The sequence below is a fragment of the Nymphaea colorata genome, chromosome 3 (genome assembly GCF_008831285.2).
Source record: "Nymphaea colorata isolate Beijing-Zhang1983 chromosome 3, ASM883128v2, whole genome shotgun sequence".
Classification (NCBI taxonomy): Eukaryota; Viridiplantae; Streptophyta; class Magnoliopsida; order Nymphaeales; family Nymphaeaceae; genus Nymphaea; species Nymphaea colorata.
In genome coordinates, this window is record NC_045140.1 from 20,202,760 (window position 1) to 20,228,613 (window position 25,854).

At 37.5% G+C, this 25,854-nt stretch overlaps 1 protein-coding gene across 1 annotated transcript; it reads left to right on the plus strand.

Annotated features, from left to right (window-relative positions):
* Nucleotides 1-666: 666 nt before the first annotated feature.
* Nucleotides 667-24,976, plus strand: LOC116250227 (callose synthase 5-like). Its single transcript, XM_050076825.1, has 44 exons — nt 667-753; nt 2,837-2,909; nt 3,004-3,216; nt 3,316-3,416; nt 5,050-5,171; nt 5,260-5,356; nt 5,548-5,658; nt 5,841-5,966; nt 6,086-6,178; nt 7,363-7,454; nt 9,029-9,155; nt 9,249-9,386; nt 9,456-9,532; nt 9,620-9,707; nt 9,798-9,926; nt 10,011-10,125; nt 12,026-12,360; nt 13,333-13,385; nt 13,541-13,601; nt 13,693-13,774; nt 13,859-13,908; nt 14,010-14,096; nt 15,200-15,322; nt 15,403-15,493; nt 15,606-15,694; nt 15,769-15,929; nt 16,528-16,651; nt 16,731-16,825; nt 16,908-17,064; nt 17,214-17,365; nt 17,895-18,004; nt 18,112-18,237; nt 18,316-18,384; nt 18,476-18,665; nt 19,018-19,129; nt 19,205-19,324; nt 19,407-19,522; nt 19,626-19,709; nt 20,582-20,694; nt 20,783-21,012; nt 21,099-21,896; nt 23,587-23,637; nt 23,993-24,178; nt 24,591-24,976. Exons 3-44 carry the CDS (start codon nt 3,027-3,029, stop codon nt 24,819-24,821), a joined length of 5,802 nt encoding a protein of 1,933 aa, XP_049932782.1. The 5' UTR covers nt 667-753; nt 2,837-2,909; nt 3,004-3,026; the 3' UTR covers nt 24,822-24,976.
* Nucleotides 24,977-25,854: the final 878 nt, after the last annotated feature.

The window sequence follows — 25,854 nt, forward strand, 5'->3', positions numbered from 1 at the left end:
AATCAAATTAAATTCCAAATCATCAAACACACTAGGTTTTAAAGCATTTGCATGGATGATGCTAAGTAATTCGCCAAGGAGTTAGCGAACGTAGGGCCGTGCGCGCTCCGTCCATTCATCCCCAACATGCACAGGTGAACTGGACCTCCCCGAGTTGCCACGTGGATCAAGAAGCCAGGCTGGACAAGACAAGTCGCGCCCAACTGTTACACGCAAAAGAGAAAAAGAAAAAAAGAAAGAAAAATATTTTTCAAAAAATATATTAAAAAACTAAAAAAAGACGTTTTCTTTTTAAAAGAATTTTCGCTTTTACATTCTTTTTTTAGGGTGCGCGAAAATCATTCTCCTCCTCTTCTTACAGCTGCGGTTTCTTTGACTATTTTATGTTTGAGGCCTACCACTTAATTATAATTTCAATATGCGCCCTCCTTTTTTAACTTCCTACCCTTTTAACTACAGTGAAGAAGGTAATGGTAAAGGCAGACCGTTATTTAACAATTACCCGTAAAATGTGAGCCCGCATTGAGAAAGTGGAAACCATGAGGCTCGTCTTGAGGTTTTTGAGCTAAAGGTGGTCCCTTGGATAAAAATGTTGAGAAACTACTCCATGCCATTTTTGGCGCGCTCTTTAAATTTCTAGAGCTCACATAATTTCTCCGACGCCACCTCCTCTCGCTCGCGCGCGCGTGGGCGTCGCCGGCCACCGCCTGAGCACCTTCCGGCGGAGCGGCCATCGCCTCGGTGCCTCTGAAGGTTTGTTGGCTCTCTTTCTTTCTTGCCTGAGGATTTCTTCCGGTTCCTTTTGTTTCTGGGAAAAGGAAGAGAAGTCTTTCTGTCTGAGGAGAAAGAAAGAAAGTTTCTCTGTAGAAGTTTCGCGTTACGACGGATTGCAAGGTATTCATGTTTTTCCTTGCGACGTGTGCGAGGGAATGAATGGATTCTTGAATTTCGGATGGCGAAGAGTTCAAAGAGATATCAAGAAACTTTTATGGGTCTCGGGGAGGTAGCTGACGTCCTGATCGCCGCGGGCGGATGGTCAGGGAGTGCTTTTTTCATAATGCAGGAGAAGAAGACCTTGGACGATTGAAGGGAGTACTGGAAAGATCGTTCTTAAAATGGACGAACGCAACTCCTTACCGTTCTTCGTGGAGTCATCGTAATTTTTCCTTTTCGCTATTTCAATCCGAACAGTTTTTTTGGCAAATGGAATGCGTCATCTTTATATTTTGACTATTTAGCTTATTTTCTTTCATCGGTTGGTCATATACTTATATTTTAGGTCCATTTATTTCTTTGAATCTCGAGATTTTGGCATGGATTTCAATGAATCCGCTTCCTACGAATTGTACAATGAGAAATAATAAGTCCTCGAGTTCCGGTTTAAGGAGATGGTTGGAGTCTTGGAGATTCTTGATTTATGAGTTAAATGTTTCTAGGGTTTGATGAGGTAGTTATTCGACCTTATCGGTCGCATTTAGAAATACTTCGGGAGATAGAACCATTAATGGGGAATATGGGAGCAAAAAATGTCGTTAAAGACCAAAGAAGAGCAAAATCTGTTCATATTTTTTGCTGGTTTACCATCATCGGTTCTAAATGCTTGTATGCCTACACTCATACATTTCTTATTAAGGTAGAAAAAAAAGGAGGTAAGAAATTCTGGTCTAAAAGTTGATTTATGAATTTTTCTTGCCAGTAAAAGTTTTCTCATAATTCAAATAAAGCAGTAATTTATCCCATTTCCAGCCAAATTTTCCGTTCTAAAACTTGAACGGAGAATGTTGACTCAAATTCAACACACGGACCAGAACGGAGAGAGAGAGAGAGAAACGGAGTGGCAGTGGTGCCATTTCCGGGTCCGACCTCTTCATGCTGACCATCCACGTGCTGCCACGTGGTAGGAGAACGCCAGGCTGGAGAGTGAATGCGCGCCCCTGTCAAATTGCCTGTGCTACCATTGGCACTTTGGGAAGTTCCAATTCTTTTCTCAATGCATGCCATTTTGGCGCGTCCTTAACGCCGTAACGGTTAATCCCTCTCTCTGTCCCTCTCAGACGCCGTGTAGAACTGTAGCGCCTGCTCGCCGTCGCGTCACTCGCTCCAGAGGTCGGACGAAACTTTCTTTCTTGAAGAAAATAATCTCTCTCTCTCCCTCCCTCACACGCACAAGTGATGTGGCTTTCGCCTGCTGTGCGATGCCGATAAACTCATCTTTCTTCTTGTAATTTTGGAGAGAAGTAATGGATTCGGAGTTCTTGGTACGTATGTGATGAGCTGGAAGAGATTCTTGCGATTCTTGATTATGGATCGGATGTTATGGCTTCTTGGAGGCAACGAGGTTTAAAGGATGCATTGGTGGAGACTTTTTCCAGAGTGATGAATCTGGTAGTCGACGCGAGTTTTTTTAACGATCATGCCTTTAGATAAATTGATGCAACCCTCTACCTTTATGCATGTTCTCTCAGCAATCCATTTTCTGCTTTTCTCTGTATCAAAATCAAACGAATTTCTGGAACGAGTCATTTTCTTTGATATTTCGACTGCTCTACATTCTTGGGTAACCCAATCGGAAGATACTACTTTTGCGTAACGTAGATGTAGATGGTAATGAACCAACTCTTTATAAAAGGATTTCTGGAGAAAACAATTGCAGCACAAAAATTTCTGGTAGATGGTTTACCTGTTAAGTCTTGGAGAATTTTCATTTTTTCAGCAATCATGCATATCTCTCTATGCATTTCATGCAAAAGAAAGACAAAGGATGGAAATCTCTGGCTCTCTCCTTCTCTCTCGACACCGTGTTTTTGCTAACGCATTAAATTATGAAAAAAATCAGGCGAAGGAGCTCTAACGGCGAAAGGCTAGCATATAAGATCGTTAACCAGATGCATCTCAGATAATCTCTCAGGGTATGGACGTAACCTTGCTTTTCATCCTTTCACTATCTGTTCTCGTTAAGCTTTCCCACAGCAAGAAAAGGAATGTGAAATCTTCAAGTAGCAGGGCAAGGGTGGCTAGAGTAGAGGATGTCGACCTCCGAGTCGAGCCTGGGCCCGCAAGCACTGACGCGTCGGCCCTCGAGGAGCGCCACGACGACAACCTTCTCCCAGGAGGTGTTTGACAAAGAGGTGGTCCCCCCCTCCCTCGGCAGCATCTCGCCCATCCTTCGCGTGGCCGCCGAGATCGAGCTCGAGCGCCCCAGAGTCGCGTACCTCTGTGAGCATCCCATTTCCCCTTCTCTTCTTCGTTGGCGGACGATGACGCCAAGAGTTTCGGTTGTAACTCATAGCGTGGGTTTTTCCTGACGGTGGATAGGTCGATTCTATGCATTTGAGAAGGCGCACAGGCTCGACCCTAACTCGACGGGGCGAGGGGTTCGCCAGTTCAAGACTGCTCTCCTACAACGTTTGGAAAGGGTACGTGCCTCTGCATTTTACTTAACCATTACTTTCTTTCTTTTCATTTATTTTTCGTTATATATTGATCCAAAGGGTTGGCAAACAACAAGTAGACAGAACCAAGCTTAATGAACTTCACTTACACGTTTAAAAATCTTCATTTTGATTCTGGGTTTGTGTAATGTTTTGAAAATAACGTATCTGTGTCTTGAAAAATAAGTAAAAATGTAGAAAATGACGGCAACTGAACCATCAAGGAACTGTTGATTGGTATTAGTGTTGCGATGTCAAAATCAATTGTTTAAAAGTACGTAAACAACAAATTGTTGTTAGAGCATCATAAATCATTTGTTATTGCTTTTACAGTGATTATCCTACCACAACTATATATATATATATATATATATATATATATATATATATATAATGACAATTAAACAAACTACGTTTCAAATTTGAACATATAATAAATATCATCCGATTTTTAAAAAATAACAAATGGAAAAGGTTAGTTTTTAATATAAAATAAAAATTTGGTTTCTTAAAAAATATCTTTAATTGCGTAAAACAAAAAGTAGTTTTTTTACAAAGAATAGTTTTTAATTCTTTACAGTAAAAATTAATATTCTGCGTTAAAGAATACTTTTTGATAATTTATATTAAAAATTAATATTTTGTGTTAGCAGCTACGCCTTTTCAAGATTTCTAGGGGTCTCCATATGTAAGTGCCCGTAAAAAGAGGCACTTATATATTTAACCACCCTGTTTAGTTCGGGCGTTCACGGCCGGTAAAAAGAGGGTTTTCCGCCGTTTAATAGCCTAACAATGTCAACCAAAGCAGCTGAAATTTTCAGGAGACTTCGCCAATAAGATTGGTGCATCTGTTGTCTGAGAAAGTGAAAATGAATATTTACTCGGCAATCCAAGCAAGGATATCATTTTTAGCTCATTGTCATCTTAAGTGCATATCTTTAATTTTTGAGATGTTTATTCTCTGTAACTTTCGAGGACAATTAATTTGCCGTGTCGCTTATAATCAAGAGGTGAGGAAGATAAGTGAGGTGAGGATTACGCTGGAAGACTTCGGAAGGGGGAAAGTAATGTGGAAAGTTTTATTTTTAGACATTGAAATCTTTAAGGTGCTTTTTGCCAGAAGGAAAGGTTCTTTTTATTACTCTTAAGTGGTTAATTATTTGTTTTAAACGTGCTTCTATCAATCCATAGATACGACGAGAAAGCATTTACATCTTCTACTATTCATGCATGTGGAATGACATCTCTGGGAGCTTGTACTATTGGACGTATCTTTTGCTTGAGGGAGTAGAACTGGACTTGTACTGGAAATGAGCGGTCTAAACTAACATACTAACACACTATACGTGCTTCGTGCCCGTAATTTATGCTGCATTCAGTATTCACGGATTCCGAGCACATGCTTGCTCATTTCCATCTTTCTGAAGGATTAGATGATCGACATGTGGGTTGTTTCTTCCACAAACGCAGAGTTTTATCCAAGATGTGCTCCATTCTTACTGTTCTCTTCAGTCTGAGCATAACAGAAATATCCTGTGGATGCTCTTTTCTTCCTGAATTGTGCACATTCGTGCTGTTATATAGTGTCTCTGAAAGTTCAACAACATTTCACGTGCAGGATAATACACCAAGTCTTGCGGCTAGACTGAAAAAAAGCGATGCACGAGAAATTGAGAGCTTTTATCAGCAATATTATGAACACTATGTCAGAGCTTTGGATAAAGGAGAACAAGCTGATCGGTACATCCATTTTCCCCCGTGTAACTCGCTAACATCTGTTCAAGTTATCTTGCAAACTACTTGACATTGATGTTATTCCTTTTGATAGAGTTCAACTTGGTAAAGCTTATCAAACAGCCGGCGTGCTTTTTGAAGTTCTTTGTGCTGTCAATAAAACTGAAAAAGTTGAAGAAGTTGCTCCAGAGGTAGAAGGATCTCTTGTTTCGGCGCTACTGTACAAAGCTAAAACTGTTTATTTGCTATAGCACTCTGTTGTATATATTGTTTTCACTTTGTTCATGTTTTCTTTAACAATTATTACTTTGTACCATTTCTCTCCTTGTAGAATAACATCTGATGTATTCTCTGACTATCTTTTTTTGCCCTGCCTGTTCAGATCATTGCAGCCGCTAGAGATGTTCAAGAAAAAAAAGAAATATATACACCATACAACATTCTTCCACTTGATGCAGCTGGTGCCTCACAGTCGATCATGCAGCTTGAAGAGGTGGGTCTGTATTTTCATGCAATTTAATGGTAAAATATAGATTGGAAAGAAAATTTTCTAGGCAACTTTTACCATATTTTGGGAGATTGAAAAAAATTTTCCTTTTTCAAAGTTCACTGTTGCCGAGAAGCTTTATCGCTGTTCGGAAGTCATTATGTTTGTGAGCTCGTGTATATGGACAGATAAAAGCTGCAGTTGCTGCTTTGTGGAACACTCGTGGCTTGAACTGGCCCTCCTCTTTTGAGCAACATAAGCAGAGATCCGACCTTGATATTCTTGACTGGCTTAGGGCTATGTTTGGATTTCAGGTTAGCTTTACCCTGTTCCAGAAAATAATACTAATTTAATCTGTTCTGTTTTTGGGGTCTTTTTTACATTTAAGAAGCTGCACTTATTTCAAAGAGTTGGCATATGTTGGTATTTGCAGAAAGACAATGTAAGGAATCAGAGGGAACATCTGATTTTGTTGTTAGCTAATGTTCATACCAGATTGGTGCCTAAACCCGAGCCTCTTAACAAGGTACATGTGCCTTCTGTTCTTGTGGTTCATTTTTGTTGGCCCAGTATAGTTCCTGGTTTACCACAGTTTTGTGATCTTAAAACGAGAAACTGTCAACTTTCTGTTCTTATGCTATGTGTCAATCCACACCATGGCAATTAAGAAAGCCTTTCCATTGAATATCAAGTTGCTGTTCTGTTCCATATCATAGTTGGACTGAATTTTCTATTATTCCTTGTGATAAGGGGCAAGTTTCTGTTGTGCTTTTCCATGAAGAAATAAATCAGCATGCTCTGCTGGAGTTGCTCGCATATAAGCAGAGTTGACACTAGTCCTCTTCTGTGTATATAAGCAGAGTTGACACTAGTATACTAGGTTGAAGCATCACATAGTGCTGTTGGATCTGATAATTAGAACGTGCAGCTGACACTAGCATGCTAAGTTGAAGCATCACATAGTGCATAATATTTGAAAAGCTATCCTTCGTATGCTTCCGTACCTCATAAAATTGTTGAACCTGATAACTGAAAAATGTTTATGATAGATACTGCAAATAAGAATCTGACAAAAAAAGTTAGACAGATGAGGGATAAAATAGCTACATGGGTGCAACAATTATATGATGAAACTATTGGGTTTATTTTGATTTGTGGGCAATATCTGCATTTATCCGTTTATTATGTATATCACGTATATAATTGCATAGATTTCAAGAGTATCAAAATCGTACCCCTTGTTGAACAAGAAAAGAAAGGAATCGATGTTGAGTAACTTGAGTGAAATGTCGCGTTAGGTTTTTCTCAAATGGGTTCTTGTCAGAATGGTCATGAGTCAGCCAATGGACCTGGCCTCAAAGTGAAGATTCTCTTCATGGTAGAAGTCCTTTTCTTTCAACTATTTCTCGGAGTTCAAACTCCATAAGACATATTAACATTCCTGAGATGTGCTGCTAGTCTAGATGTTCTATGGGCAGCTTTAAACATTAGAAACTTATGGGCCGTATGTGGTCCTCCCGCTATTTGCATTGAACCTACACATCTTTGAGCTCTACACATGCTTTTATTTTGTTTCCCTTTTCCTGTGCATGAGAACCATCACATCTTTATTGATCTTTTTAGTTCTTTGAATTTAAGTCTCTCTCTCTCTCTCTCTCTTTTTCTGTCTCTTCCTTCTGTTTCTCTCATCCTTGCATTCATTGTTGACAGCTGGATGATCGGGCTGTAGATGCAGTTATGAATAAGCTGTTTAAAAATTACAAAACATGGTGCAAGTTTTTGGGACGTAAGCATAGTTTACGGTGCGAATTCTACAAAGTCTTATCTGTGATTTGGTGAAGCTTAATTGTCTATGGATTCCGTGTGACCTTGATGATATCTATTCCTTCATTCTAGGCTTCTATATTTGGAAAAATCTAAAATACCCTATACATATGGATGTATGTATCTAATTTTTATTTCTTGCATATACCCGTGCATGCATGAAGGCCATGACTTGGTGCAATACAACGGCTCAGGCTGTTGCTGTAAATTCACAGTGAAAGTGGGATTGATTAGAAAGATCTCTAGTTCATTCCTTCCTATGTCACAATGAAAGTGGGACTGCAGTGGTATGGCCAATTAGTTTAATTCATCTATGTCACATTAGTGCAGTAAATAGGCTGCCGGGTGCAATACAGCTGAGGCTGTTAGTAATTGATGCTTGTTATACTTTATTCTCAATTTAAATGAATATAATTCTCTTATATTTGTAGATATATAAGTTCCTTTTTTTACATAACCTTGCTGCATCTGCACGGCTGTACCCTGTGCTTGCAGTCATGAGACATACAGACAGGCATTCACATGGACAGGTAAATGGACAGATATTTGCATCTTTTCTATGAGACGTTCAAAAAAGTAGAGTTAGAAACGCGTAGATGCATGTAGGCTCATGGAGGCCATCAACGTGAAACTTAAACTGGAATAAGATATAAGGCATTTTAGACAAGACATTTCAACTGATTTGAGACATACAAAGAATGTGGAGGACTTGTACTAAGCTATAGGTGTTATGAATAGTTATGATTCCATTCCTTGAATTCTTCTTCTCCAAAGGCCCCAACTAGAATGTATATCAAGTAAAACCACCTTCAGCTTTCTAAAATCATAGAGCAAACATCAAGATGTGGGGTACACTTTTTCTCTCGTCAGTCTGCATATTGCATCTGTAATAAGCAGTTGCATCGCCACTTATATATTCAAGTCAATATGCTGGGCATTGTTAATCACATACAGCTTCTTTGCCTTGGAGTTGTCTTCTATTCACAATCAAGTGCTAAAAGCACTTTAAAAACTAGGTGGAGGAAATCAACCAGTCTCCAGTCTAAAATAGCTAATTGTTTGCTGTGATATAGGAAGTTTTCAAAATATTTAGAAGGTTTAGGGCATTAGACTGAAGACCAGTTCTTTGACATGGTAAACCTTTCCACTAGCTTTAACCTTTAGTTGGGGAGTCACTAGTATTTATCAATGATGAAGGGAAGTTTTCTGAAACCAATTTGGTCTGATAGTGTGTTGGGATCATACAAGAATCTGGTTGCAACACTGAAGACCAGTTAGTTAGTGTTGGTAAAGCTGACGATATTTTTCCACCACAAGTGCAAAGATATACTTGCCTGATGTTGTACTCATGTTAGTGGAATCCCTTGATGTAAATCTCTTAAAATTTAATCTGAAATTTGTGAGTACGATAAGAGTCTGGATTCCTGATTTATCAGCGTTATATTGAATCTCCATTTGCCAGTGATATTTAGCTTCATGAAGAATTCTGCTTTATATTTTTTGATAAATATTTATTATGTGGTTCAATACTAAGTTAGTTGCCTATACATAGACTTCCTCAAGGCCAACAAGAAGTACAGCAGAGAAAGATATTATATATGGGTCTGTATCTTCTGATATGGGGAGAAGCAGCAAATATTCGTTTTATGCCAGAGTGCCTGTGCTACATTTTTCATAATGTGGGTACTTGTTTACTTTTCCCAAACTTCTTCCTTAGCATTTTGTCCTTTCTGTGCTATTGCCATTTCTGAGACCATGGTTCATGTGTTTAGATGGCATATGAACTTCATGGCTTGTTGGCTGGCAATGTTAGCATCGTGACTGGAGAGAATATTAAACCTTCTTATGGTGGGGATGACGAATCATTCCTAAGAAAGGTTATAACACCGCTGTACCGTGTGATCGAAATGGTATGTGTAGTGACCATATGTTATTTCATGATTCAGTATGCTTTTTCTAATTAAACGGTGCGTTTCCAGGAGGCTAATAAAAGCAGGAACGGAAAGGCACCTCATTCAGCTTGGTGCAACTATGATGACTTGAATGAATATTTCTGGTTTGTCATCAACCTTATGTTCCTATTGTTCCAGAGTATTATTCTTCACGTTATAGTTCATCTGGTAATTGGCTTTTCATTTTTCAGGTCAACTAATTGTTTCTCTTTGGGATGGCCTATGAGTGATGATGGTGATTTTTTCAGATCATCACATGAAACAAGAAATGTCTCACATGTAATTTACCAAGTATATTGGAAGAAATACATTTATAGGTGAACTCTTATGCTTGTGATTAGCTCAAGGACTTTTCTACTTGATATACAGGATGGACATCAATTTCATAAAATATCTCAGAAAAGGACAGGCAAATCAAATTTTGTAGAAACCAGGACATTTTGGCATATCTTCCGAAGTTTTGATCGTATGTGGACTTTCTATATACTAGCGTTGCAGGTATTATTTGAGATGTAAATTATGATAACACAATTATTTTCTTAAGCTAATTGTCTAACCACTTAATGATTACCTACTTTATAGGCTTTGATTATCCTTGCTTGGAGTGGCTATCCACTAACAGATATTTTCCGGAAAGACCTTTTGTATTCTCTGTCTAGTATTTTTATCACAGCTGCTATCCTGCGCCTCCTTCAAGGTACAAGTATCTGATATGCTACTGCTTTGTTTCCAAGGCAGCAAAATTTCTTCTCAATGTTTCAGTTGTATTTCTATACTCAACTTCCATTATGGTAACTAGTCACCGATTTTTATGTTGCACAGGCCTGGTTGTTTTATTATTTAAGAAACAAAAAATAAGAATATCTCGCTAAATATCTCTGAGTGATTTTGACATTCATGTGTATGCGTGCATCCATAAGGCAAGTGTGCATTGTCGCACCTTTTTAATATAGTGAAACAAAGCTTGAGGAGGCTGCACTACATCATGCTGTATTGCTATGCATGCTTTTCATGCACCATTATTCCTATTTGGTTCAAATATCTAAATGTGGAAAGCAATCATCCATCTAAAAACTGATTAGGGAGAGGCAGTCCAGAAGTTGGTGAAAGGCTAACTTTTTCTCATTTTATTATTTAGTTCAAGGGTTCCAAAAGCAATCATTCTTTATGTTGGAATAGTTTGACTGAAACTATGTGTGTAAATGCATGTTCCGATGCTACGCATGTATGTACACACCCATATTCACAAGGGGCATAATTTTATTTGCTTATCAATCACAGACAAGAATACCAATATTAGCAGGATATCAATGAAGCAGTTATTATCAAAATCTCAGATTCTGAAAGTTGAAGTTGTGGAAGAAAAGAATTGAAGCACCATATTCATTATAACCTAGTTGCACAAAAATTTGGAAAAGAAGAGGAGAAAAAGAAACGGAATGGAGGAAGTATTTGCGAGTTTTTATTTGCTGAGGTTCCTCTTGGGTATTGACAAGACAAAATGTTTTTTTTTTAAAGAAAATTTCAGGAACTCGAAAAATTACAAATATACAAAAGTGATAAAAAAGTTACAGAATTATGAATTCCCCATAATTTTTTGTAAAAAAATAAAATAATAAAAACGATTATTAAAATGTTAAAAGAAACAAAAATAATTAAAAGATATAAAAATTGATGTTCTAAAATTATCACATATGTGTTCATGAAATTATTCACGAAATTGAAGTTGGCAATGTTTGAAAAATGTGACGATAAATATCTGGTTTTTCATTTTTTTAGCAATATTATCACGACCAGTATTTGTGACTTTGGGCTGAGATTTATGCGACAATGTCGTGCGTATTGTAGTTGCTATGTAGTGTAGCTTTAAAAAATTAGAACCACTGAGTGGACTCCCATGATTACATCATAATACGTTCATGCTGGATTTATGTTGTTACAAAATTCTCTTTCTCTCTCTCTCCCTCTCTTTCTCCCTCCTTTCCCCTCTCTCACACACCCACATCCGCATGCACCTGAATTTCACTATTGTCAATACCTGAGCTTATCAGCACACAATCAACGCGATATGGGTGCAAATATGAGGCTATCGACTAATACATGACGATAAATTGATAAAGAATTAATTAAAAGTAAATCGAAATTTTAAGTCATATTTTTGAAGGCCGATACATGCTGATATGAAACGATGCACATTACGAATAAGCATCACTTTTTTGGGCTTTTGATACGAGTTGGAAACTGACTTTTGCAACACTGGTTGAACTTCTGTGGTGATTTTTCATGCCACTCTCATTTTATGTGGATGTGAATTCATTTGAACTTTGAACAAACAAAACTGACATATATGCATCCATAATTCCCATGGTTAAACATGTGGCAGGAAAATTTAGGTTATTGAACAGTATTATGCTGTTAGGTGTTGAATGATCTTAGTAGCTATGCTGCTTAAAACGTCTATTTTTTAACAGATACATAGGCTAAATACTTACATGATGTACTTTTGTCAGATTTATAGTTCTTTTATGCAAGCTTACTATACGTTTTGCAATGAAAGTATCACATAACACTCTGGCTTCTTTTTCTTTATTTTATAGGTATTTTGGACTTTATCCTGAACTTCCCTGGCTATCATCGGTGGAAATTTGCTGCCATTCTCAGAAATGTGCTGAAGATTCTTGTTAGTCTAGCATGGGCCATTATCCTGCCCTTTTGCTATCTATACTCACTGAAAGATTCTCCAGTCGTTTTACAAAAGCTGCAAATGTGGCTTCAAGAAATAAAGTACATGCCACCATTATATTATTTGGCTGTCGCAGCATACTTGCTTCCAAATATATTGGCAGGGGTCTTTTTTGTATTTCCTATGCTCCGACGATGGTTAGAGAACTCTGATTGGCACATCATAAGGTTTCTTTTGTGGTGGTCACAGGTATCCCTCTTTTGACTGATGCATGTGGATGAATGTGAATGAACATGCACACATACTGCTCACTTCATGAGCTTTCAAACTGATCTGCCTAGTTTATTAGTTGGTGGCATTGCTGAGAGGGAATTTTGTAATCAGTTACATCCTTGCATAAATCTGAATATTATGTTTTGATATGTTGATTCAGGGAACTACATTCTTTGATGTACAGTGTATTCCCTCTTAAATGGTTACTTACCTGCAATAATGAAACAAAGGACAAACAAAAGATGCAAGGCAATGAGAAATATAGTTGATGAAAAGCATGGAGGCAGGGAAGATTGTGTTAAGATTTCCATAGCATGTAGTAGGGCCTTTTACACTTGACATTTGGGTTTTCAAGAAAGTAATTCGTGTCAAACATACACATTTGATTCAATACAAAAAGATCACCTAGAGAGTTAAGATGCCCTTTTATGTTTTATCATACCCCCTCAAGCTGGGAGAAGAAATTAGTAGTCTCTAACTTGCTGTCATGTTCTTAGATTTCATGTTCCAAAAGTTTTGTTTTCTTCTGTTGTTGGTAAAGCAACAATCTATACCTCATGCTTTGGAATGGTCTCAACTGTCATTAAGAGATGAATAGATATATTGCCTTTGCATTAACTTAAGCCTGCCAATGATAGTGTTCAGCCAAAACCTTCACAACTGGATCTCAGTTTATGATACCTAATAATAGATTGTAATTCATTGTTTTTTCCTATTGTCCATGAAGCTAGAAATTTCTCCCTTGAAAAATGCTTTTGTTATGGTTCTCCTATCATCCACCAAAATATGCATTTGTGTACATATTGTTGTTAGAGTAACCATTAATGGTAGGTACCTGAGTTGCACTTGCCAGGATTGTGTTTTGAGCACCTAAAAAATGTACTCTTTGCCTAACATGTGGGTAGGTGTATATGATAAGGTGTAAACTAAGTTACTGCTGTTTTTCAGCCTAGGATTTATATTGGAAGAGGAATGCATGAAAGCCAGTTTGCACTTTTTAAGTAAGTATTCGCATGTCCAATTTATAAATATCACTTTTTCCCCTTCCTTTTCTGTTTCTGAATATACAATAAATAATTTCATTTCCTTCATAGTTCTTATTCTTCTGTTATTTCTGTAACATTTGCTAGTTGTTGTTGTTCTTAACAATGTTCAGGTACACACTATTCTGGCTGCTTCTTTTGGCCGGCAAACTGTCATTTAGTTACTTCATCCAAGTAAGGTCTTTATGGCTTTATTGAAAACTTTATAATGATATTCATCAATCTTTCATTCTTTTGATTTTTCTTTGCTTGCTTTACATTGTAGATAAAACCTCTTGTAAAGCCCACACAAGACATTATGGATATCCACCATGTACAGTACTCCTGGCATGAATTCTTCCCAAATGGTATCAACCAATTTCAACCCCCACATCCCCTATACTGCAATTTATTACTCATTTTTGTTTTCCAATTCCTTCTATTCCATGCAGCCCAGAACAACTTCGGTGCTATTGTGTCTCTCTGGGCACCTGTTGTATTGGTGTGTATGACATTCTTTAGCTTGGTGTACAACATGAAAAAGGAACTTTCCTCTTTCAAAGGTTGACGATTATCCTCATATAGGATCTTTTGTTCACTCAGGTTTATTTCATGGATACTCAAATATGGTATGCCATCTTCTCAACAATATATGGTGGTATTTCTGGAGCTTTTGATCGTCTTGGAGAGGTACTTTTTATTTTTACTTGAGTCTTTATTCTTTATTAATGTCTACTTTCTGAGATAAAATGTGGACTCATCCTTTTTGTGTTTTGTTGTAAAGTCAACAGTGAACATGCATGGAGATGTTTCCTGTACAATGCATGTTTATTATCCTTTTCTCCTGAAAGAGGAAAGAAAATTTTGTCAGAAAAATTGAAGTGACAAGATCTTTTTATCATAAATGGAAAGTTAGATTGAGATATATTTATGGTTATAGCTAACTGTCAAAAGAAATAGTTGATTGGTTGTTGCATAGACTAACTATATTTTAGTAAAATGACATTTTGTTATATATTAAGTTATTTTTTGATTTTATCTTTTCAATTTTATGAACTTAATGTCATTCATCTCAGTTTTATCAATGTGGTCATATCATATTTTCATTTAAAATTGATTTTCTACCATTGTCTTTTAGGTTTGTGAACTTAATGCCATTTCATCCTCATTTGAAGAGAGTACACTAGAAATCAGTAAAAATCATAAGTCGAAGAAACTGTAATAATTACTATTACCAACTTATGATTTTATTTAAGGGGAATTGTTGGAGAAAGAAGATCCTAAATAATGTATCCAGTACCATCTCCATGTACGTAGTCCTTTTAGCTTGCCCTTTTCACCACTTAATGACTTATCTGTTACTTATCCGCTATAATCATGCTTTGGGTTAAAACAATTTGTCCACAAATAGATTTTGATTTCTTCAAGTCCTGGTGTTAGGTGCCATGTACGCATGTTTATATACAAACGCAGACAAATTCTTGTAAATATGGTATCAATTTATTTGGAAAAATGTCTAATGTTCACCAAAACGATGATCTCTTATGATTTTTTTTTTCTTTTTTTTGATGGCAAGTTCAAACCTGCATAGATTGTTCCTTGCTGCAAGCTTGAACCTGGGGGAATCCTTGATGGCTATTGGGGATGTTGAGAGTTTAATGTGTGGCTGGTTTTGAGGCATATATATACATGCGTTCTTACATGCACATGCTCAATATATGTCTGTGTTTTCACATGATTTTTTGTTTGGTCTGTGACATATACTGCATGCTCTCTCATGAATTATTTTTCAGATACGCACCTTAGGCATGTTAAGGTCAAGATTTTATTCACTACCTGGTGCATTCAATGCATGCTTAGTGCCTTCTGAAAAGATTCAGCGGCGAGGGTTTTCATTATCCAAACGCTTTGCGGAGGTTATACATCTTTCAAAATTTTAGATCATTAAAAGTTTTACATATGTGATCCTACCCTTACATGCATCCCGTGTTTCCAGGTCTCCCCAAACAGGAGAACTGAGGCTGCAAGATTTGCACAGCTATGGAATGAAATAATTACTAGCTTTCGTGAAGAAGATTTAATAAGTGACAGGAAAGAACTTGTCTTGCTTTTCCATTAATAGTGACCTATATGAGTATTCCATATTTAAATATGTGACTTATTCACAATAATCTTCTTTAAACAAATGCCTTTTCTACTACAGGGAAATGGACTTAATGCTGGTTCCTTATACATCAGATCCCAGCTTGAAACTCATACAGTGGCCACCATTTTTGTTGGCTAGCAAGGTATGATAATGTCAAGTGTAATTTGCTTTCTTTACTGGTGCATCCTCTATTTGATTATCGATTGGTTCATGCAGATCCCAATAGCACTAGACATGGCAGTACAATTTCGGGCTAGGGATGCTGATCTGTGGAAGCGTATATGTGCTGATGAGTACATGAAATGTGCTATTCTAGAATGTTATGAATCTTTTAAGCATGTGCTGAACATATTGGTTGTTGGTGAAAATGAGAAAAGGTGTGTGCTGTGTTTCATCCTCCTGGTCTTTGCATATTGTTGTTAAAAGCTAGTTCTTAGGTCAAGCACAAATATGAGGGAACAGAGTTGGCAAACTCAGGAATTCAGCTCATGATTCGGCTGATCTAGCTTGGGTCATACCCAAAATGAGTAAAAAAAAACAGGTCGGCTTCCCTAGGATCAAACTTAACTCAGTTAACCATGTCATATTTTTTTCCTCTGTTACACGTGGTATATGGAATAAAATGCATATATGTTAGTTTCTGTTATGTTTTTATATGTCGGTATCTTTATTATATGTTTCATATAATGAAACAAATATGCCAATCTCTGAAGCTATTGTATTAAGAAAATATGGTTTATTATTAATTTTATTAAATTAAATATAAATCATGACTCGCCATTCACCAAGTTGACTTGCATAGCATCAGTTGAGTAGATTATTCCCATCTAATACTGTTCTGAGTTTGCCAAACTATGACCCTAACAACTAAAAATATTTTGATCTGGAGCAAAAACCAACTTCTGGAAAGAATTTTTCCTGAATTGTCTATGATGTTGTTTTCTTATTCTAATCATGAACAGATCATATTAACAGGATAATAAGCAATATCATCAAGGAAGTTGAAGTCCACATCTCAAAGAATACATTTCTTGCCAATTTCAAGATGAGTGCAATGCCAAATCTCTGCAAGAAATTTGTGGAGCTTGTTGAAATATTGGTGAGTTTATTTATATTTTGTCTCCGTTTTCCTTCTTATTGTACATTCATATGTGTTTACTCTTTTCATTTTATTGCAGAAAGAAGGGGAACCAACTAAACGTAATACTGTTGTTCTGCTGCTGCAAGATATGTTAGAAGTGGTTACTCGTGATATGATGGTTAATGAGATTCGGTAAGTGAATATTGCATTCTTTGCTTGCTCGTCTTCTATTGTAGTCACTTAGTTTTAAGGTGTAAATGTAATGTACTTGTAGAGAATTGGTTGATCTTGGTCATGGAAACAAAGATTCAGTACCAGGAAGGTATGATCTAGTCAATGCATCTCAAACTGGGAGACAGCTTTTTGCGGGTACTGGTCCAAAACCTGCAGTAAGTTTTCCACCTGTGGTAACTGCACAATGGGAGGAGCAGGTAAATAAATTACATACTTAATGCTCATATTCTGTTTCTTAATTTTCTAAAAGTTTCCACATGTGGTAACAGTAAATGGAAGGAACATGGAAATAAATAAGCCTTAAATTTTCCTGACCTGTCAGTCTATCACATATTCTGTGTTGCAGATCAAACGCCTTTACTTACTTTTGACGGTCAAGGAGTCTGCAATTGATGTGCCTACCAACTTGGAAGCACGTAGAAGGATTGCATTCTTTACAAACTCTTTATTTATGGATATGCCACGTGCTCCCCGTGTCCGCAAAATGCTATCTTTCAGGTCTGTAACTGAATCTTTAGGAAATATTATTCTAAATATTCTCTTCTCGCTTGCCTATAGCAATCAGCTACAAGAACCATCTTTATTCAATAATTTATGTTAAAATTGGTGCTCCCGCCAACTAGAGTAAAGACTGCCCATGTTTGGCAGTAGGTGGCTCCTACACCAACAGTCATATTTCTAGGCATCTCTGTCTTAACTCATAAAACATTTGCTTTCTTCTCCTGAATCTAGATTTGACATTTTTTTCATAGATAATTTGTTATATGTTATCTAAAGTTACAAGAATCATTGGTCAGGAATGACTAAACATCCTTAACATGAAATCTCTATCTTAACTAACATCTTCCTAAAGATGCATAAGTTTAGATTGACCTTGTATTTTTGAAAAGGCTGCCTCTTCCACGATAAGGTTTTATGTTTATGTGGAAACAATAACTATCTGATGCTGAAGAATTTATCACTTTAACTTCATCTTAAATTGCCTCTGTAGTGTGATTTTTTTTCTAAAACTTGGAAACTGTTGCAGTGTTTTGACACCATATTATAGTGAGGAAACAGTTTACTCGAAGACTGACCTTGAGCTGGAGAATGAGGATGGGGTATCAATAATATTTTACTTGCAAAAAATTTTCCCAGGTTTATTTTCTTTCTAAATTTACAATTTTTCAGTTGCCATGTAATTGCTATTTTTCCCAATGCTTACAAATCTGACTTGTATTTCTCATATTGCTGTTTTGAGTTAGATGAATGGAACAATTTTATGGAACGGCTCAACTGTAAAAGAGAGAGTGAGGTTTGGTCTAACGAAGAGAATGTTTTGCATCTCCGTCATTGGGCATCTTTAAGAGGGCAAACACTTTGCAGAACAGGTAGACTATATTATACTTCATGGTATTTTTTTCTTAAAGAAGATTTTGCTTGTCGGATATCTAAATCACTTATTTCAGTCCGAGGGATGATGTACTACAGAAGGGCATTGAAGCTTCAGGCGTTTCTTGATATGGCTTCTGAAGCAGGTATCATTCCCAAATATTTTTTTCCTCCTTTTCATGCTAAAGCGAGCTATGTGATTCTTTAAATTGGTCTTCTCATTACATTGGATTTCAGAAATATTGGAAGGCTACAAAGCAATCATGGATCCAACAGATGAAGAGCGGAAAAGCCAGAGGTCATTGTGTTCTCAGCTTGAGGCTATGGCCGAGATGAAATTTACATATGTTGCTACCTGCCAAAACTATGGCAACCAAAAGCAAAGTGGAGATCGACGTGCTACGGACATCCTCAACCTGATGGTTAAGTACGTTTTCCACTCTTTCACTGTTCACTAGGGGCCATCTCTCCTGATGCACATTGTAAACAATTTTGACAATCTTGATGCTTGAAGCTAGGGGCTGAAGTCATATAGTATGTTTTGATTATTTCCATTACTCAACCTCCTGGATCAGATACTCGTGTGAATATGTTTAAGTATGATGACCACCTCGTCTGATTTTTAAAATTCTCCAGAACAGGGATGACTTTTTCTGCATTCAAGCTACTCTTGAAGCAAGTTGTTGACCACCCAACTAAGTCATGCGTCTTGAATATACGTGTCATCAATTTTGGTAACTTTTCCTTTATGAAGCTAATTAACAGCTTTTCTTGCGTAGCTATCCATCTCTACGTGTTGCCTATATCGATGAAGTTGAAGAAAGAGAAAATGGCAGGGTACAGAAGGTCTACTATTCTGTTTTAGTAAAAGCTGTTGATAATCGTGATCAGGTAGTCAATTTTCCACACTGAACTTTACTTTGAGAATAGATGATTCATCTGTTTCTGACCCTGTACTTCCATTAGGAAATTTATCGTATAAAATTACCTGGTCCTGCAAAAATAGGAGAAGGTAAGCCAGAAAATCAGAATCATGCGGTAATATTCACTCGAGGGGAAGCTCTTCAGACAATTGACATGAATCAGGTAAAAAGTTGAATCAATACGTAACTACATCTTTGTGATTTCTCTTCAGTGATAGTCTTCTGAGTGTGCATATTGGCCTTAGGATAATTACTTGGAAGAAGCTTTGAAAATGAGAAATCTCCTGGAAGAATTTAATGAAAGCCATGGAGTGCGTCCACCTACAATCTTAGGTGTCCGCGAGCATATATTCACTGGAAGGTGTAGTTGTCCTTCTCGAACCTGTGAGCTATTTCAGTTGGATTACTTTGAGTACCCTTTTCTTATAGATCATGTCCAATTATTGTTGTAAATGCAATTGCAGTGTCTCTTCTTTGGGATGGTTCATGTCAAATCAAGAAACGAGTTTTGTAACAATTGGTCAGAGAGTCCTAGCAAACCCATTGAAGTAAGCACTCTCTTCATAAAACCTGCTTATTTGCTTTCTATCTTACAGAGTTACAGGCAGGCTGGTGTGCATGAATTTCTTTTCATAGTCATGTTTTCATTTGAATGTGGAAAGCAGGAACAGTCAGTAACTATATACTGAATCATGGTGTTAAGTTGTTAACAGAAGAACGAAAAATTTGAGTCTCATTTGTAAGACCAAAACTGAATACATAATGTATATAACTTAAATTAATGACTGTCCATCATTTGATTGTTCATTGTTTTGGTTGTTCTGGTTAGATCTGCACACATAATACTATAATGAGGCATGTTAAACTACTGTGCTTAAAAATTAAATGCTGTTTCTTCTTTAATCATTTTTCATTTGTGGACTTTCGTGGCATTTTGTGTGCACGATTTTGTGTATTTTGTTCTGTCAATGTATGACCATTTCCAGCACTCTGACAACCCTTTTTCGAATATGAACCCTGAATATGAACCAAGGCACGTGGATTTGGGTGCCCGTGCAGTATGGTTACTGTTATGGAGGGTACGACACATCAATTCAAAAAAAAAAAGGTATTTAGATACAATATTGTAATCCATTGCAACATAATTCGAGCAAATAACCATCCATAGCTAATCTACTGTAGTTGAGGATGAAAGGATGTTCACAGTCTACAATCTAAGAAAGTTACGCTTATGAAATATGAATGCCCTGAAAAAGAGTATCTTGGATCTGAATCTGAACCACATTGGAACCCTGAATTACCCTGTATGCTATAAGTATCTGCATTCCAGAGCTGTTCTATCAACATGGGTCACCCAAAATGGTGCATCCACGTGACTTGTTATATGAACTGATACAAGGATAAATTTTTTTGATGTCAGGGTTCGTTTCCACTATGGACATCCAGATATTTTTGACAGGATCTTCCACATCACAAGGGGTGGTATTAGCAAGGCTTCCCGTGGGATCAATTTAAGTGAAGATATCTTTGCTGGTAAGTTATCTTAGAAAATTTTTTTACTGCAATTTCAATTCTGCACATTCGTTATCTTGACTAGCTGTTTCACGCTTCTGTCTTACAGGTTTCAACTCAATATTAAGGCGCGGAAATGTCACCCATCATGAGTACATCCAAGTTGGAAAAGGCCGTGATGTTGGTCTTAACCAAATATCACTTTTTGAAGCAAAAGTAGCATGTGGCAATGGAGAGCAAATTTTGAGCCGAGATATTTACCGTTTGGGGCACCGCTTTGACATGTTCCGCATGCTTTCATGTTATTTTACAACTGTTGGTTTCTACATAAGCTCCATGGTAATTTCTTGTGCATCTGTTAGACAATTCTGTTTCCTGTATGTTGTTAGCTAACTTTTAGTGGTTCTTAATCTTATGAGTGTCAGATGGTTGTCATTATTGTTTATGCATTCTTATATGGGAGGCTTTATATGTCGCTGAGTGGGTTGGAGAACTCACTAGTAAAGCGCGCACATGCTAGAGGCGATGATCCTCTGAAGGCAGCACTAGCGTCTCAGTCCCTTGTTCAGATAGGCTTGTTAATGACGCTGCCCATGGTTATGGAGATTGGGTTGGAAAGAGGTTTCAGAACAGCACTGAGTGATATTATCATTATGCAACTTCAGCTATGTGCTGTTTTCTTCACCTTTTCTCTTGGCACAAAGACCCATTATTTTGGCCGCACTGTCTTGCATGGTGGAGCTAAATATAGGGCCACAGGGCGTGGTTTTGTAGTTCGACATGAAAAGTTCGCAGAGAATTACAGGCTTTACTCAAGAAGCCACTTCGTGAAAGGATTGGAGTTAATGATGCTTCTGATAGCATATGAAATTTATGGTTTTGTATCATCTGATACAACTGCATATATGTTGATGACATTCTCAATGTGGTTCCTGGTCGCATCTTGGCTGTTTTCTCCCTTTCTTTTCAACCCATCTGGATTTGAATGGCAAAAGATTGTAGACGATTGGGATGACTGGACCAAGTGGATAAGTTGTAGGGGAGGAATTGGGGTGCCAGGGAATAAGAGCTGGGAGTCGTGGTGGGAAGAAGAGCAGGAGCACTTGCAACACACAGGGCTATCAGGACGCTTGTGTGAGATTATCCTTTCCCTTCGGTTCTTCCTCTTCCAATATGGAATCGTTTATCATTTGAGAATATCAAACAATAACAAAAGCATCATTGTAAGTTCTCAACCCATTCCTTCTCTCAGTATGTATAACTCTTTTTGCTTATTTTTTAAGTCACCTAAAGTTTTAATCGCTGATTCCTGATATGCATGCACTTAAGAAATCTTGATGAATTAAGTTACCCTCTAGACAATTGTCTTACTTTAGGCTTTTCACATTTTATACTCTGTGCGAATTACTGATTCAGATCATAATAATTTAGAAGGTTTGGCTTTGAGAAATTGCTTCTGTTTTATTGTATGCAAAGATCCTGCTGGATGTGCATTCCTGGCTCTACTGCTAGCTTAAACATCTAAAGCTGAAGAGACAAAATAAGGTCAAAATGTATGGGTTGAGTTCTGTCCCCTTTTTATTTTTTAAACATCAACGCTGTGGGGGCTTTTCCATAGATCGATATCGCCCTGTGGAGTCGACGTTCCGAAGGCTCCACTTGACAGCCTTCCATAACCCTCGTGAAACGAACCTCTCGAGGTAATAGCTCTGAAACAGGTTTTCTTGGTGAAAGGTAAGCAATGGCATCCGCTCCTACTTTTGAGTATAGAGTTGTTCCGGCCTCTACCTGACCTCCTTTCGTTCTACATTAGCGTGATAGGTGGAGGCGGGCACAAAGTGTGAGGGGGGGAGGGCAACTTGGTAGTTAGGATTGTCTAAGGATTTTTCTGTGGAATTCTAGCAGTGCATTGGTTAGTGATGGTACTTGGGACTTCATTAGATGATTAGATCCAAATTATTAGAAGATGAAAAGAAGAAACGTCTTCCTAACCCCCTTAAGACACCTGTAGAATTTCATTGGCCTTGACTTTTAGTTCTTGCATCATTGATGCTTTTGTCCTTGAATCCAAAACTGTCTGATTCCCCATGCTCTTTTCCACATTGTATCCCTTTAAATACAAGTGCTATTGTAAAATCCATAAAAGATTTGGCAAATCGCATCACCGTTATCAGTGTCAGGTGCTCTTGCCATCGAAATTTCATAACGGTGCCAGTCTAGCTAGGGTTTAGCTCTAAAATGTTTGGCATCTATCATCAATACATGAAAAAAAAAAAAAAAACAATTTTGCCCTTCTTCATCATAAATGCAAGGTATTTTGTGGTGGTTAAAGAAGAAAGAAGCTCCCTATTCCAGTGTTTTAAGATCTTAAGGTACTAATGGATGTATATATATATATATATATGCATAAAAATAAAAGTAGTCTATTCTATTTCTCTGGAATTTGCTTTGAAATTTAGGCTGTTTCCATATTATTGTATTTTATTTTGAGTTGATGACACTTGAGGAGGCACAAAATAAAAGCTTCTGAAATATTGTAAGAATATTGTTACTTTCAACAATGTCTGTAAATACAGTCTGTACACTCATATTATCCTTCTTGGTCTCGAGATGTTCTAAAAGAGTTAATAGTTGTACCAGTATTTTTCAACACATGTAAAGAAGTGTTTTTCATGCACACGTGTAAAAGTCATATCAGTTTTCTTTTCCAATATGCAACTAATTGGCCATCATCTTTAGTTAAGATTGTTTTGTTAAATAAAGGATCAATCTAACTGATATACTGATGGCAGTCCTACAGAATGTCTACATGTGAATATGTGATTTAGCAGTTACTGGAACTGAGGCAGATTTTGGAGTCATGTTCTGTCATTCTTTTTCAACTATTGTGAACTAATGCCTTTCCATTCTCAGGTTTATGGACTATCCTGGCTTGTTATTGTTGCTGCGATGCTCGTATTGAAGGTTAGTTTTGGTTTCTGAATTGTTACCACTTAGCATGTAAGACCTAATTAGATGATTGATCTATGACCTCTCCTGCATGCAAAAAGTTTTGTGTTCCTATTAGTGGAATATCCTGGCACCTTAAACCGTGGACCCATGGCTTTACTCCTTCATGAACCTTAGTATGAAAATGATCCTATAGATAGTGTCTTATACATAGATATAGCTGAAGCCAGCATGTGCTGGCTGGCGTGATTGAACATGAGATCTTCCATGTTATACGTGTAATTCTTATGTACATTTACATATTTCTGCTTCCATGGGTCTGTGTGTATGTGTATATTTTTGTTATCTAAGTGGGGATCCTTTTTAATAGGTGGTGTCCATGGGAAGGAAGAAGTTCAGTGCAGATTTCCAGTTAATGTTTAGACTGCTCAAACTACTCTTGTTTATTGGATCAATTGGGGCCATAACTGTCCTTTTCATGCTTCTCAATCTGACAACTGGGGATATCTTCTCTAGTATCTTGGCATTCATGCCAACAGGATGGGCACTATTACAGGTATGTTCCTTTTCCCTTTCAATCGGAAAGGATGATGTATTAGCTTTTGCCAAGTTGTATGTGTGCGTGTATGTGTGTGTGTGTGTGTTTTTTTTTTCCGTCTCAAAGCCTCAATCCACTATAACACGTGAATTACTTCGCTTCCCAGTAAGACAGCGTTAAGCACTGAACTAGGTCAACGTCCATCAACAGTGCGTTTCTCCCTTTAAGTTAAATAAGTTGGTGATTTTTGTTGAATTCTTGGTTTGTCATTATGCTCGTTTGGTGGTCCAAGTCCACCTCTGGTATCATTTCCCGTCATTCCTCTGTGCAATGGTGTAGAGTGAAAGTCATTCTTCTCTGACATCAATGCGTGTAACTTCTCTATCCTGCAATCTAGTTGACGAGCAATTTTTTCATGCTACTGCCACAGATTGCACAAGCATGTAGGCCAGTGGTGAAAGCTCTCGGCATATGGGGCTCAGTGAAAGCACTTGCAAGGGGATACGATTATATTATGGGCCTCATAATTTTTGCCCCGATTGCTGTCCTGGCCTGGTTCCCGTTTGTCTCCGAGTTTCAGACGAGACTCCTGTTTAACCAAGCATTCAGCCGAGGCTTACAAATTTCTCGAATTTTGGCTGGAGGAAAGAAGCAGAATTGAGGATACATGCACCACGATTTGAAAGGTGGCTAACAAGGGACTTCCATGTTTATATTTTTCGTCTGTTAGATATACCTGATTCTATTGTTGTACCATATAATTCTTTGTTCTAATTTCTAAACCCTCTCTCAATAAAAGTTTGAATGAAGATCAGCTGCACTGCATAAAATGCGACTGATCTCTGTTACCTTTTTTGTTATGTGATGGCTTTTGGTTTTCGTTTTTCCCTCGTACTACCTTAATAATGGCGAATACATCCCCTACTCTAATCCATCCAAATTAATATTTGTGGTGAAGTTTCGTGATAAAAGCTGTCGATTTTATTAGAAGAAATGCTGTAAGCGCCTCAAGAAAAGGAGGATTCAAATAAAATAGCATACAAGAGCAATAAAAACCCATTTGACCGACAGAGCGACCATCGAAAGTTAAGCAGGACGGAGTTTGCTAATGGCCTAGACTTGTGAATTTGGACAAACTGATGACATGTTTGTTAACCACGTCCTTAGTTTGAATTATGAAGGATGATGTTAACCATGTCCCTAATTTGAGTCTTGGACGATGATGGTATTGAAGTATGTTAATCTTGGAATTATAGGCGCCGCTAAAGGAATTGCTGACTCGCCTGGAATCGCCCTGACTTGCTTGGAATTGTCCGAACTTGGTTGCAGTAAAAATACATTAAAAATTTTCATGACCTGATTCAACCAAGTCGACCAGACCCAATGACCCGATCAACTACCAATCCGAGTCTGAACCACGGGTTTGCTAATTATGAGGAGATTCCCTTTTTAACAGGAACATCCATTCGATGGGAGCTAATGTGGCCCGGTCTCCGGGCTATTTGTGTTTGTTCTTTCTGTTCCAGCTGGAACCTTAAGAACAGAGTGTTCTCTTTTTGGAGTTTCCATGAACAGGAATCCAACGCTGCCCATGAAGTGCGTCAAAGAGAAGCATTTAAAGAATTGGGACCCATCTCAAGTCAGAAGCTCGGTTTCCACTTTGAGGTTGCATGTGAGCTATATATTGTGCTGCA